Here is a 14,705-nt window from a genome sequence, read left to right as displayed (position 1 = left end):
CCTGCAACGAGATCTAAAGAAGACACACAAAAATCCATCGTTTATTTGTAAGTGAGAAAACAAGTAAAGAAATAAAATCAAATATTTTCATTCAAAAATAATAATATCACTCGAAAGTAATTTCCGCTGTTTTACCGCAAGTCACACTTTCAGAAACACGACACTAAATGGCGTCTCTAATTGTAAAATCTGCTGTTCCATGAATTTTAACCAATCAGGTGAAGAGTTCAGAAAGTAAAAGTTAAAGTTAGTGAAACTGGAGGTGTAAACAATGACAAAGATATTATTTAGATTTCCTTTTCCTTCCGAATCTTAAGACGAAATTTATTTGATTATTTCTTAACTGAATCATGTACTGATTCAGGGAAGTTTTTATTTAGTTATCGTCCAAGGCGTCTTTATCGTCAATCATAAATATTTTCAATGATTTAAGCAACAATTCTGATTGTTTTCGCTTTATTTTCTTATATGCTGAGAATCAGTAAACAATTAATCGATTAGTGGAAGTTTAATCATTTCCCTTTTAAAAACTGGAATTCAAAATTTTGATGATCCATTAGATAGTAGTATATTGTTGCTTCATATATTACAAAAAACAAAATCAAACCAGTTAGTAATGAGATAAACACAAAAAAGCTAAACCAGTAAAAATAAAATGATTACGTTTCTATTTGTGTAATAAAATCCTGAAATAATATATTTTGATCAAAAATCTAGCAGCACTTTAAATAAACATGCCGCCTTTGTCGACTGAATTATTCTTCCAGATTATTGATGTTTTTATCTATTAAAAGATTAATATAAAATGCAAATTCTAAAAAAATTATTACAATTTGGCGACTTCCTATTGATTTTAATTTGGCGACTTCCTTACTAACAAGAAAAATCTATTATTTTAAAACTAACGTTTATGCTTGGTGTGTCGGCGTTTAGCCGATTCAGCAATTTTATAAAGCTTCTCTTGAATTAATTAAGTAGAGAATGTGGAATTGGATCAAGAAATAAGAGAATGAACTTACTATGGGCTAAATTAAGATAAAACGTTGTAAAATAATTTGGTTAAAATTAAAAGTTTAAAATTTCATTACATTTTCTTCAGTTTTTCTATAAGAATTAAGATTTAAAACGTCAAAGCATTAGAAAAATAGTATTTAAATGAAATTTCATCCAGATACTTTACCCTCTAGTTTTCGAAGTGTGTCAAATACGAAACAATGCGTTCAAAATGCTTACTGATTGAAATCTGTAAGCTTACGGAAAATCAGCAGATGTTTTGTACTTGGGAGTTCCATCCTTTATTCACCCTCTTCTTGAGTTTACTCGGCCTTTTACTACGACTGGACTTCTGGGAAAAAACACTATCTGAAAAAGAGGATCAATATCTTTCATTTAAATAGGCAATTACTAAACACATGTGGAGACTTGAATATATTTTTCCTTCACCACTCTTTCTAATATTTGCAGTTTTATTTTGTTTTCGGCTTCTTACGTCTTTTCAAGTTTTTGTGTTAAATAAAAAATTGTAATCAGAATAATTTCATTTCATTGTTCCCCAAATTTTAAATTGATAATTTTTTAAGAATCTCTTTTGAAAACCTCGGGCAAATATATTTGATTCACTAATCTTGATTGCGATTATTGTAGATTTAAATTTATAATGTTTTTAAAAATATAATTTAGCTGACTAATGTAAAAAAAAAAAAAAAGCTAAAATGGCTGATCGCTGGAGACTATAGGATTTTATGCAAAAAAGAAAATTAATAAAGCATTCTTAAAAAAATGTATTTAAACGATACAACATGATATTCGGATGGACACTAGGGATTTTACATTTGCTTGAAAACTTCAAGTCATGATATTAATAATATTATTAAATTTGTTGCTTATTGTATAACACGTCCTAATTTGAATTTTAATACAGTTGTACATAGTATAATATTCTTACTTAGTTATTATTTTATTGTAAAATCAAATTAGTCTCTTCCTTATTTTTAAGTACACACAAAAAAAATATATGCATTCTTTTAATGACAAAGCCGCAGTAAATTTAAATCATAGAAAAATAGTGAAAAATGTTCAAATCCTAAGTCCTTCTACGGTAAATTTACAGAATAAGACTATTAATGAAAAAAAAACTGAAAACTTTTAATACGGTAAAAATCTTATTTTTATGGAGAAGCAAACATAGTACTCGCAACATTTTAGTGAAACTATGGTATAGTAAAAATTAATAAGAATGCAGTGTAAATAAGTAAGATTTTAATTCATTAATGGTTATAAAATATTCTAACAATACAATTTTTTGGATACTATGAAATCAAACCAGTTCTACTTATTCTTAAAAATGCACACACACACACACACACACAAAAAAAAAAAACAAAAAAAAAACAGATACAAATATTTTAATAGCAGAACAAGAAATAAATTCACCCCATATTAGAAATACAAATATATACATTTTTTTGTTCGTTTCAAGAATTAAATCTTTCTCCTTACTTTCGAGAAATAGCTTTATAATTCAATATAATAAAAATGTTTTCATAATTTTAAACCTTTTTAAAAAATTCAAAATGTCGGACACATTTTATTCTTAACAACTAGACCCTTATCAAAGCAAAAGTTATAAATATGTGTTTTTTTTATTTAAGTTTTATACAATGTTATATGAAACAACTGTAAAACGATTGCCAATTCCTAAAGAGATTTGCTACGTTTTGAAACTACAAGACAATTTCAATTTTTCTCAGAAATCGAAAAAAAGAAGGACCTATTCTTCTCGTATAACGAAAATTCTACTCGATAAGCAACACTGAGACTGCTTTCGGGTGGCAGGGAATCAATTAGCATTCTACTGGATGGAAAATCTATAGAAGGGGAAAGCAATATCTTTGCCAATTTGTGACTCTTAAAAGAAGTAAATAATGTAGGAAATGGAGAAATTCAATTATAAAGGAATCGCATTTCAGAGCAATGCATAAATATCATCCTTAAAAATTAGATTTAAAAATGCATTTTAGATTTTTCAAAATATTTTTTAAGAATATAAAAAAAAAACCTTAAAAGGAATATAAAATTAATTATGCTTAAAATAATCCATTCATCTAATGATTCTTTCTAATTATATAAAAGAAATGAATGGGTTTTTTTACAACGGTCTATGAAATCCCATCCATAAATCTTGTATTTTGTATGAGAAATATTTACACGATATCATTTTTTTAAACTTATTTTCAAAATATATTTACCAAAAAAAAAGTATAAGACCTGTACGTCGTATATGTGGAAAATAATCAACTTCAATTTTTTTTTCTTTTCATTGTATTAATATAAAATTGATCATTCTCTGGTTAATGTACTATGAAACCTCATGATAAACGTTATCAAAAACAGTAAAAATGAGAAATAAATATCAAAAACAGTAGAAATGAGAAATAAATATAAAAAACAGTAGAAATGAGAAATAAATATAAAAAACTGCAATTTCAAGTAAAATGAATCTCAAGTTTCCTCACAATTGATATTTTTATCTTGGGCACTGAAAAATAAAAATATTTTATTCATGATGCTTAAAAATTAATATACGATCGATCATTCTTTGGTGAATGTAATAAAAAGACATCGAAGGAATTAGTCGATTTCAATTTTATGTAGATATTAATGTAAAATCTTGAAGTCTGCAATAGGCAAATATGTTGTAAGTGTTAAGGAATAAAAAGAGTCGAGGATTTCCTTCAACCTAAAACCGCAAAGGAACAACTCCCCCTAATGACATTATGCGGTCTCAGTCGACATCTCTGAAAAGAAAGAAGGGGTATCGACTGATCCCCGACCCTCCTGGGGAAGGAGAGAAAAAGCCAGAAACGCAAAACATTCTTCTCTTGTTTCTTCAGGATATGTATTCTCCCATCCCCTTAACGAGAATGAAGGAAAAAACAGAAATCTGTGAATGAGTTGAAAAGTGAACGGACCGGTTGTTCTTGGAATTATAGTATCATTGAATCATATCACTGAAAGTGGAGCTATCACAGGAAAGTGTTCATAAGTGTGAAGTCACCGCTCAGTTTAATGATAACCACTCCACTTGACTTTCCATTATTCAAATTTGACAATGGGCTATCCCATGGAGATCATTTCTAATTGCTTGTGACACCGACTTTCTGATGGGTCACTCTGCAGGCGCCATCTATTGGTAGAATATAGAACTAAAGCGAAGATTTAAAAGAAATTAATTTTTTTTTAAATTCAACTTTTCAGAAAATGATTTTACTCCAACAAATAAATTAAATAAATATTTTTGAAAAAAATATCAAAATTAAAAAATAAGCTTAAATAGATAAATTAATTCAATCACACGTTACTTAAAATAGTAAATTGAGTATTGATTACAATTAATAAATTTTGTATTTAATGCTAATTAATAATTTTAAATTAATAATATGATTCAAATAACAGATATTTGGAACAAATATGTAAAAACAACAATAGCAAAATTATTTGTTACTCAAAAAATCGTGGATTAGGCACCTCTATTCAGGTCGCTGAAAGCCTGAAATCGCATTACACCAGTGATATGTTTAAAGGCGCTGTTGTGATAAAATGTACGCGTTCTATCATTTTCGGTTTTGTTTATAAGTTTAAACAGAGATGTGAATTTTTAAGCATATGAATTATTTCTATTACTTCGAACTGTTCATAAAAAAATTCAAAATAAATCTGAAATGAAGAAAAAAACTCGTATTAGGATTAAACACATTATGAATAAAAATTTTGTGAGATTAAAAATAAAACAATGGCTTTGAAATTCTTTTATGATAAGTTAAAAAGAAAGTAAGTAAGAAATTATTTTGTGCAAATGGAACACTTTGAAATGTTATTTCTAAACTTATAACCGATTAAAATGTCTCAAAAATATTTCATAACAAAAATAAAATTTATAATGTAGCGATTTAAAGTGAGGCCATTTCTTACCGAATGTGAGAATTTCGTACCGTAAGAATTATTAACCGTATTAGGAATCAAAGACCCAACCTGGCGCTCGAAGGATATGTGGCCTGGTGGATGGAACGGGTGTTTCACTGCTTTATGCCGGTCTTCATTTCGAGTCTCTAAACCGAAGAATTGTTTCTTATTTTTTTTTCTTACTTCTTTTTATTTATTTTTAATATTGTTCTCCTTACTAATTATACAGTCACTAAGAATGATTCGAAATCTTTTACTTAAAATATAAAATTTTATATAAAAATTAAAATTTACAACAAGAAATGTGAGTAATTCGGAAATCATCAGAGGTCTGAAACTGGTACTTACCCTAGAAATTGCTAAATCTTGCAATATACATTTTGCATCTATCCGTGCTGCCTGCATCCAATAACATATTACGAATGATGGATGATAAATTGCGTGTTCAAGCAGCTGCGTCGATAAAGGAATGAATGGCACAATGGTTAGAGATGTGTCCCCTCCACTCTCGAATTCGATTGAATAACGTATAAGAGTCAGTGATCAATGATTCTTAAATTACAAAACAAAACTACTAGTTGATAAATAAATATATTAAAATCAAACATTGTGAAATATTAGTACTTTTAAAATGATATTATTTTCTATGAGAAAAATAAGCTATAAGCTACTGTTCTGCTGTACTATTTCTTTTAATTACAATTTTTGAATTTAATCGAGAAGCCGGAGAACTATGGTTTCAAATAACTAATTGCTGTCATTGTTATCCTTGTTTAGATACGAAAATTACAGTTTTAATATTCTAGAAATTATTAATAAATCACAAATAAACTCTCGGAGGACACATTTTTGTAACCTTGAGAAAAAGAAAATTTTGCATCTAACCTTAACCTTGCTATTTTTTTTTCATTTACACAAGTAAATTAAGGCCCGCAGAATTGAAGGTTGGCAACTTCGATAAATTTCTGCTCAGTTTCGATCTCATCTGTAATGGCTTCTATTTGCAAGTTTTTTGACGAAGATGCTGTTTACAAAATTAACAAGAAAAAATTCATTGATGTTGGTTTAGTATTAGAAAATTCAGAATATCTAAGTAGTGATGACGAACAATCAGACGATCCTGATTATAAGGACTGGGGGGAGCGTATGAAAAAAGGACATATTCGTGTGGCGTGGCATCCTAATGGAGCAGAAGAAGTTTTACCGGAAAAAAAGGTAAATGCAGTATGAAAAATAGACGAGAGTATGCTTTCGAATACAGATATTTCATTTTAGACACATAAAAGTTTTTGATATTCAGCCATCTTCAATTTCGAGATGTATAGACGAGGTCCTTTACAACTTGTCATTCGTTTAAATCAAATTTTTGAGAAAACCGGTAGTATTACATAATTATTTGAATATAGATCAGAATTCTATACAAACATATTATATATATATAATTATCATAATATTTAAATTTATTATTGCATTGAAGAAATCAGCTATACTTCTTGACGTTTGCCGTATGTAAACATTGCAAATTAAAGCGTTTTTCTGTTTTTGTAATCAGTATTTTTGGAATATTTCTAATATTCGGTTTCTTTTTTATGTATAATAGGCAGCCATACTAAATTCTTTGTTGACGAGAGTGTGACTATTCTTTTACATAAGTACAGTGCTCATTTGACATATGAAAAAGGTTTTGCTATTATGTGAAAATCAGTTTTTTTAAATCGTAAATTTCAAGAGAATTCAAGAAAGGATAACTTTTCAATACTTTCCAGTTTAAAAAAAAAAAAAAAAAAAAAACATTACTTAGATTACGTTCGCATTTTAAAGTTTTTGAGTTATCGTGCAATTATGATTACCGTTTACAATTATGAGTATCGTTTTCACTTATATAGCATGTTGGACGTCAGCTTTAAAGGGCGTACATCTCAAATTTTTGTTTTAAAACTTACTGCAATTTTAAAAATCTATAAAAAATTTTCACAAACTTTTAGTCCTCTGTTTAAAACATTATTTGTTCATATATTTGGAAAATGTGTTAAATTACAAAACTGTTTATAAGTTTTAAGTTCTTTAATATTTTCTCAGAAAGTTAAATGTTTATAGATAAACAGTTTCCATTGTGCATTATATTTATTTGAAGAAGTTCTACTATTTGTTAAAAGAGGTTACTAATATTTAAAAAATGCAGCAGTTTTAATATCAGTTTTGTAATTGAGAATTTTTTAAGCCAAATTGTTTAAAGATTGGTATAATAGATGATTAATTTATGTATGAATCTTTAGTTTTTAATGCAGATTTATTATTAAGGGGATGATGCTTTAAATACCTTCTGTAACTGTATTTAAAAATTTTAATTTTAATGGAAATATTTGCTGCAAAATTTAACATTAGGGCTATGCTGAGACTTTTTTTTCTCTACCTTAAAATGTAATTTGTTCAAAAATTTTTTTGGAAACAGTGCCTTTCAGTAGATATTCAGATAGGTAGTTTTAAAAATTATATTTTTTTGCAGATTTCCAACTAGAACTATTATTTTGAAAGAGGTCTGTAAATAGATTAGTTAAAACTTTATTTTCCTCATTGTCAACTTAATCTATTTATAAATAATGAAAATTCAAAAATTAAAAATTGTAGTCTATTATTAACAATTTATCATATTTGAACATTTTCTAGTGCTTCATTATGTTTACTTAATAAGTAGAATTTCTATAAACATTGAATATCTGCTTCAATGTTTATAGATATTCAATGCATGTTATCTGTAAACATTGGATAGATTAGATGTTGATTAATTGAAGTCACATAATAGATAAATAAATAAATACATTTTTATAAAATTAATGAAACAGAAGGTAATTTATGTAAAATTTATCAATATAAATAAATATACATAAAATTGATCCTGTTAAAATATGCTGAAAAAGCGAAACTAAATTGGAAAAAGTAAGTGTATTAATAGAGGAGTATCGTAAAATGCAATGTCTATGATCTTAAAATAACCGAAATAATCCAGTGATTATTGTTTAAATAAACAAGAATCTTAGTTATTATTTTGAATTGAACATTATGTAATTCTACCATAGACTGATAATAGATTTAATATCTCTCTTGAAATAGTGTAATGCTGAGGAACTTTTATTCGTTATTATCGGAATAAACAATATGTTTTTGATTTTAATGTCAGAGAGGAATAGGATCATCTGCCATTTTACTTTCTTGTGTACAAAAATATTGCAATTGTTAATAAATCTAAATTTAATGAATCTCCATATTTCAAACCTCCTTGAGTACAAGAAACACAGTATTGGTTTGTCTTTGAGCATGATAACTTAAAAACACTTTCAATTAGCTGGACGAAATTCAGTAAATCAAATTTGTAGATCCGGTTGAATTTTCAAAAATCAATTCAAAGGAAGTCTTTATATCTGGCTATCCAAGTGAGTACAATAACTACAAAATGTAGAGTGGAAACGAGATAATATTTCACACATAAGTTTAGTATCTAAAGTATAAATTTTTATTAAATTTGAAATCAAATCCATCAAGAGGATTGTACTTTCTTCATACTTGAAATTGCAGTAAACACTAAAACATAATGATTTAAATATATTACATATGATATATGATCTTGTGGCTATAGCTGTAGTTCTTTGTCAAATTTTGTTTTCAATCAATCAAAAAAAAAAAAATAATCTGAAATACATATTTGGTTTTTTGATACTTACATATTAACTATTTGTCCAAAATAAATAAATAAAAACCAAGGATTACTTGTTAATAGGTTGTTTTATAGTGATATTTAGGGAATGGTATGCAATTAATACATAAATACTAGTTTTCTTTGGCTTACTTTGAAACATACAAATCTTATGTGCAGTACTGTGCCACAAATGAACAGATTTTTATTTCCATTCATGACGTTTCCGAAGGTTCACAATTTTAAGCAGGTAGAGGGGATTAACTTTATATACATATATATATATATTGAGTATGTTAAAAAGTTTCATGGGGATTACCTGTGGTTTTAGTTGTTGAATCTTCAATGGACTTATGGGTTTATTTTAAGTTCATTAAAATATGAGAAATATTTTAATTTATAATCGAAAGAATTGGAAATTGAAGTGTGTATATTGTTAATAAGAGCTTTTGCATGTAATAAATATTTTGAAAAGTATCAAAATATTGAATTTTTAGAATTTGATCATTGATCATGTTTATAAGAAAGGTAAAATTGTGTAATTATATTAAATGAGTTTTAGAATGAATCTGTGTTATGTATTTTATTGTTTGTGATGAAAATTATATAGATAATTCAGGGTCTATAAATGTATTCAAACACTTTAAAGAAAGAGTTTTATATGAAATTTGACAAATTAAGATTTTTTCCCTACTTATAGTTATCTAAGATTCAGTAAAATACTTATTAAAACTTTTAAATTTTTTTCTAATTTATCTGAAATTTTAAATACAGTTGATTATAAAAAAACATTTTTTCACAAGATGTAAATTTTAAAAATATGAATATCAAATTTTTTTATAACTTTAAATAGCTGAAAATTGTCTTTCTGAAGTTACCTAAAATATATTATGTAAATAATTTAGATTAGATAGCTTATACTTTAAACTGGCCATACCCATACATTCCTACATGTATTTTTAATGTTGTAGTCAAGGACAGTTTGTGCCTTGGTACTATAGAAATGTAGAACTTCCAACTTGTATAATGTATAACTCTAATTACTAATTTATTCAAATTTGCACACAACATTTAAATTAATCAACAATCCAATGTATTTTATCTTTTAACACTATCTCAGGGAGAAATGTAGAGAAAAAAAAAATGATATGCCTTTCTTCATTTTGAAGTAGGAAAAAACATTTTGAAGAATAGTAACTTTTCTCGGTCTAATTACATTATGCTGGATATGGATGTACAGTACATTATATGGATGGATGTACATTATATGGATGTACAGTATTCTTTTTGCTGCATGGTTTATAGGGAAAACTGTAGAAAATTGTTTCATTAACAAAATGGCATTATTTATCTTTATGCCATTACTTATGTTACTGTGAAGAAAATGATCTTTATGCTATTATTTATGTTACTGTGATGAAAATTCTTTATTCATTCAATTATTTATTACTTTAGGTCAAATTATGCGACAGATCTTTAATGCCTGGTGATGTTGTTCGGAAGATAGTTAAAGGTAAAGACACTCAACTAGGATACTGTCGCTATACTGTTGTAAAAGCAGATGTACAAGTAGTTGGTACCAAGCAGGTTTTGGTTGGGATAGACAGTAGAGAGTTACACCCCCTTGAGGTATATCTTGTTTTTTAATTAGTTATGTTTGCATTATTATTTATGTAAATTTTGCTTTTGTGGCAAAAAAAATGATAAATTTATAACTTATTTTGTTTTTCCATTTTTTTTTTCTTTTATCAAAACATGCTACATTGTGTTAATCTTCACCATTTACATGAATTCCTTATTAGTCTTTTTCCTATTCAGTAGTTAAGTTCTTCTGAAAATATTATTGATTTCTGCTTAGTACTTATATTAATAAAAACCTTTATTAGCATTTTTGTAATTGCCTGCATTCCCTGGACCCTGAGCATTAAAATAAATGAAATATTGAATGATATATATATATATATATTTTACATATCAAAAATCTCTACCTAGATTAATCATCACCAAAACTTTATTAAAACCTTAGTTATACATTAGCATTTATGAAAAAAATTTAATCATGCATTATATGCAAAAAGTAAGAATCATTTTGTAAGACAGGATCCCATAGCATTTTTAAACAAATGCTTTTTGTGTATTTGTATTGGAGAAGTTTATTTTATATAAAACATTATACTACATAAATTTTTTCTTTGTGCAATATTATTTTTAATAAACAAACTTGATAATTTTTAAATAAAAACATTACAAAAATATTTTTAAAAATAAACAGGTTTTGGTAATTGTAGAGTTGTTCAACATTTGACTATTGCCTAGTAACCGAATAGCTATAATTTAATTATCTGCATATTTATTTAATTATATGTTAAATTTTGAAAATGAAATGCATAAAATTTTGAATTTCAAGATGATATAAAAGTATTTTTTATGGATGATTTTCTCTGAAATACTGTGGGAAATCATAATATTTTGGTTAATTTCTAATTAATTGACTATTTCATTAACTTTAGTATTTTGAAAAGCTGATAGTATTCTTTCTCTTGTCTTAAATAATAAGTATGAAGACTGAAGTTAAATTTGGCCTGAATGAATAGAAGGAATTGTAAAATACACACAGCCACATTTATGATTTTAATTCATGGCAAAGTGCTATTAAACTTCATTTTTTTTTCTTTTAATAAGTAAAAGTATATATTTTATTTCAGTTCAATATAGTTGCATGATGAGAAGCTATACAAAGTTCTTAAAAATTTTCTGCTACTGATCATGTTAAAAAATTTATTATTGATATTAATAATAAATTTGTGTTAATAAAATATATAATATTAAGAAGTTGCAGAAAAAATCACTAATTTTATAAGTAAAAAAAAAAAAAAAACGATGGTTGCAGATGCATTCCTTCTTGCTCAGTAATAATTTTAAAATTTATAAAAATTAGATGTGAAACATTACATCAAAATACTATCATTAAATTACTTCATGAGCATTGTAAAAAAGTGTGAAATATATGAAATAAAAGGTTAAAGTAAAAATTCTGCTTCTAGGTAATATTTTATTATCATAACTTTAAAGATGATCAAATATGTGAATGAAGAATTTGATGACATAATAAAATGACTTGAATTTAATTGCCACATATTGTTTTTAAATGGCATTTGAAAGATTTGGGGAAAATATGTACCTCATTGAAATATTTTTAAGAAATGTAATTTATTACTCTTTAAATTGGTGTAGAAATAATTTTGAAAGTATTTTTTTGAACTGTGAATTTTAGTAAATTTTTTAACTGTATTTTGTAGAATATTTTCAAAGTTATTGGCAATAACTGTGAAAATTATCTTAATTTCTGCTATTGAATTAACTACTTTAAAAATGAATAAATTTGGGAGGCTGAAATTAGCACAATTGACTATAAATACATCTTAAAATTTCATATTCTAATTTCATATTCGCCATTTAAGAATTCTTATAAAAGCAGACTTACTGTGTATTTTTTGTTTATATAATATAAATATTTTTATTTAAGTGTCATTTGTTTTTTGATGTAAGGAAGTAAATAACTTTGTTGAATGGGTGCAAAACTTCAACCTCCTTTCAGTGATTTATGATTTTTTCAATTGTTGGTTGATTTTTTAAAAATGTTTTCCTAATTTTTATTTGTAAATGCCTATGCTTTATTGATATTGATGTTCCAATTAATATATTTTCAATTTGTCCATTAAAACACTTTGCCTACTGATAAATTGGTAATGAAAACTGTGAAATTCCAAATAATTTTAAATTTCATTAGACAATTTATCAGTTATGTAAATATTAGTAAAAATATGATGTTTGATTATTACCTACCTAATTACTATAATTACTTATTTGCTGTGCTCTCCTTACTCATAAAATTATGAATGTCTTTTAGGAATTTGTAGCTGATGTTGCAGTTTTCAAAGATTCATGGGTTGGAATGGTTAAAACGGTTAAAACTGAGCTTACGTTACGTTGTAATGATGGATCCAGGTAAGTTGTTTTCTTTTATTTTTATTAAAATTTGTATTTGTCAATAAGCTGCTATTATGCTTTTGTTTTGAGTGTTAGGATTTGAATATAAACATAATCAAATATTATACTTTCTTAATACTGACTTTTTTAAAAAATCCCTTTATGTTTTGTAGATAATTAGCCTCTTGCAGCCAGCTGGTTTACCAGGATATTTGATATATTTAATTTGAACTAAATCACTAATGTATAACTTGATATTAATGATTACATAAATATACGTTGATGAAATATTTTAGCTATATCATTTTAATAATCTGTTGCATTGAGAATATAATCCATATGCTAATTACATATTGTTATTTGCAGTTTCACAAGTTCATTTTCTTATTCCTCACTTAAATTGTGCAAATAATAAATATAATCTCTTTCCTTCGTTTTGAATATCAAAATATTAAATAATTAATGAGACAGTAAAAACAGTTTGGATTTCATTGTAACAGTGATATATATTTAAAAAAAAATTAAAATTTAAGAAAAACTGTATGATAAGAAAATTAACATTAATTCTATAGTTTTTTAAAAAAATTTTAAAGTGATATAAAAATCATATTTGTGTTATATTGTTTACAAAAATTATGAAGAAAAAAACTGCAAAAATGCCTCTTAATATTTAGTTATTTATCTTAATTCCAATTTTAAAAAATGCTTTGATGTGCTGTTCTTGTTCAAATGGTTTGACAATTAAATTAGAAAATTTATTTTAAGGTGATTATTTTTCTTTTTCCTTTTTTAAACTACACTTTTTCACAGTTTCTCTTTAAATTTCACAATTTTTTAAATATAATTAGTCTTATATAATATATTAGTCATTGTGCCTGTAACTTAGCCTACATTTATCTGCTGAAAAAGCAAAATGCATGCATTTCACACAATTTTTATATTTAATCCTGTAAAAAGTTTTGTAATTCTCAACTATAGTAATTATAATTGCTATAGTAATTAATTATTATTATAACTCTTAAGCTTTTGAATAAACAAAAATTTGCTTTTAAACAATAATAATTTTCTTTAATATAAAACACTGCTTGGAGTCAATAATTATAAATGGCTGTTGGGAAAAAAAAATTGAGTTCCTTGGTTCAGACTGACTTTAAGAGATTAAATTCTATTTTAAGAAATAAAGAACATTAGCTTAGACATTCTTTTGTCTTAAATAATTATCCCTGATTTAATACTTGATGTAATAACACACTTGGATGTCTTAAAGTATACTGTTACTTAAACAGAATAACAAGCAATTAAGGTAAAGTACAAGGAAGTGATTTTCTTAGTATAAAATGGAAGAAAAATGTTAAAGTATGCAAATGTGTATATATTTCAAAAATAGTTTTGGTTTTGCTTATTTTTTGTGGAAATATTTTTGGCTTGTTGCAGGTTTTATGCCTTTTGCTCATATCCTTTCTACTTCAGCAGAGTTAAATTTTAATTTTACCTATAATGTTTAATCAAATATTCAAAGCCTAATATTTAAATTCTAAGCTTGATGATATGACAGTCTATTTAATAAGAATTACAACAACAAAAAAAGGCTATTTTTGAGATAAGTTAGGGAGATAAGAAAAGGAAAAGCCAAAAGGAAATACTTAATTGAGTCATTTTTAAAAATATAATTTTGTAACTAGTATATGATAAAATCAACAGACTTTCCAAGTGCAATAAAACTTTATTAATGAACTCAAGCTAAGCCAATGAATATGGTTTTCTTTGAAACTTTCCCATATAGTTTGCAGAAGTTTTTTTTATCCCCTAGCCATGTATAAAATTGTGACCTCTTGGATATCCTGCATTCATAATCTTACAGTGTTCAATGATAGTTAAGAAATATTGATCTTCGCTGTAAATATAGTATCTTTATTGATATCATAAGAATATGTATTTTGAATGCATTTTGATACAAAATTGCAATTGTAGTTATCAGATAATATATCAAAGTTCATTGATTTAAGTTTTTCTGTTTATTAATAATTGCATTTATATGCATATGAAAATACAGACTGCTAGA

At 25.9% G+C, this 14,705-nt stretch overlaps 1 protein-coding gene across 3 annotated transcripts in view; it reads left to right on the top strand.

Annotated features, from left to right (window-relative positions):
- Positions 1-5,886: 5,886 nt before the first annotated feature.
- LOC129968668 ((E3-independent) E2 ubiquitin-conjugating enzyme-like) overlaps positions 5,887-14,705 on the top strand; it is a 44,399-nt gene continuing 35,580 nt past the window's right edge. For all 3 annotated transcript variants that reach the window (XM_056082796.1, XM_056082795.1, XM_056082794.1), the window contains exons 1-3: positions 5,887-6,177; positions 10,109-10,282; positions 12,564-12,661. In XM_056082796.1, the coding sequence (XP_055938771.1) occupies positions 5,953-6,177; positions 10,109-10,282; positions 12,564-12,661 (497 nt within the window). In that variant the 5' untranslated portion in view covers positions 5,887-5,952. The remainder of the gene's footprint in view (positions 6,178-10,108; positions 10,283-12,563; positions 12,662-14,705) is intronic.

The sequence above is a fragment of the Argiope bruennichi genome, chromosome 5 (assembly GCF_947563725.1).
Source record: "Argiope bruennichi chromosome 5, qqArgBrue1.1, whole genome shotgun sequence".
NCBI classification, from domain to species: domain Eukaryota; kingdom Metazoa; phylum Arthropoda; class Arachnida; order Araneae; family Araneidae; genus Argiope; species Argiope bruennichi.
Note: the sequence above shows the minus strand (reverse complement) of the source record. Positions and strands in the feature narration are given on the sequence as shown.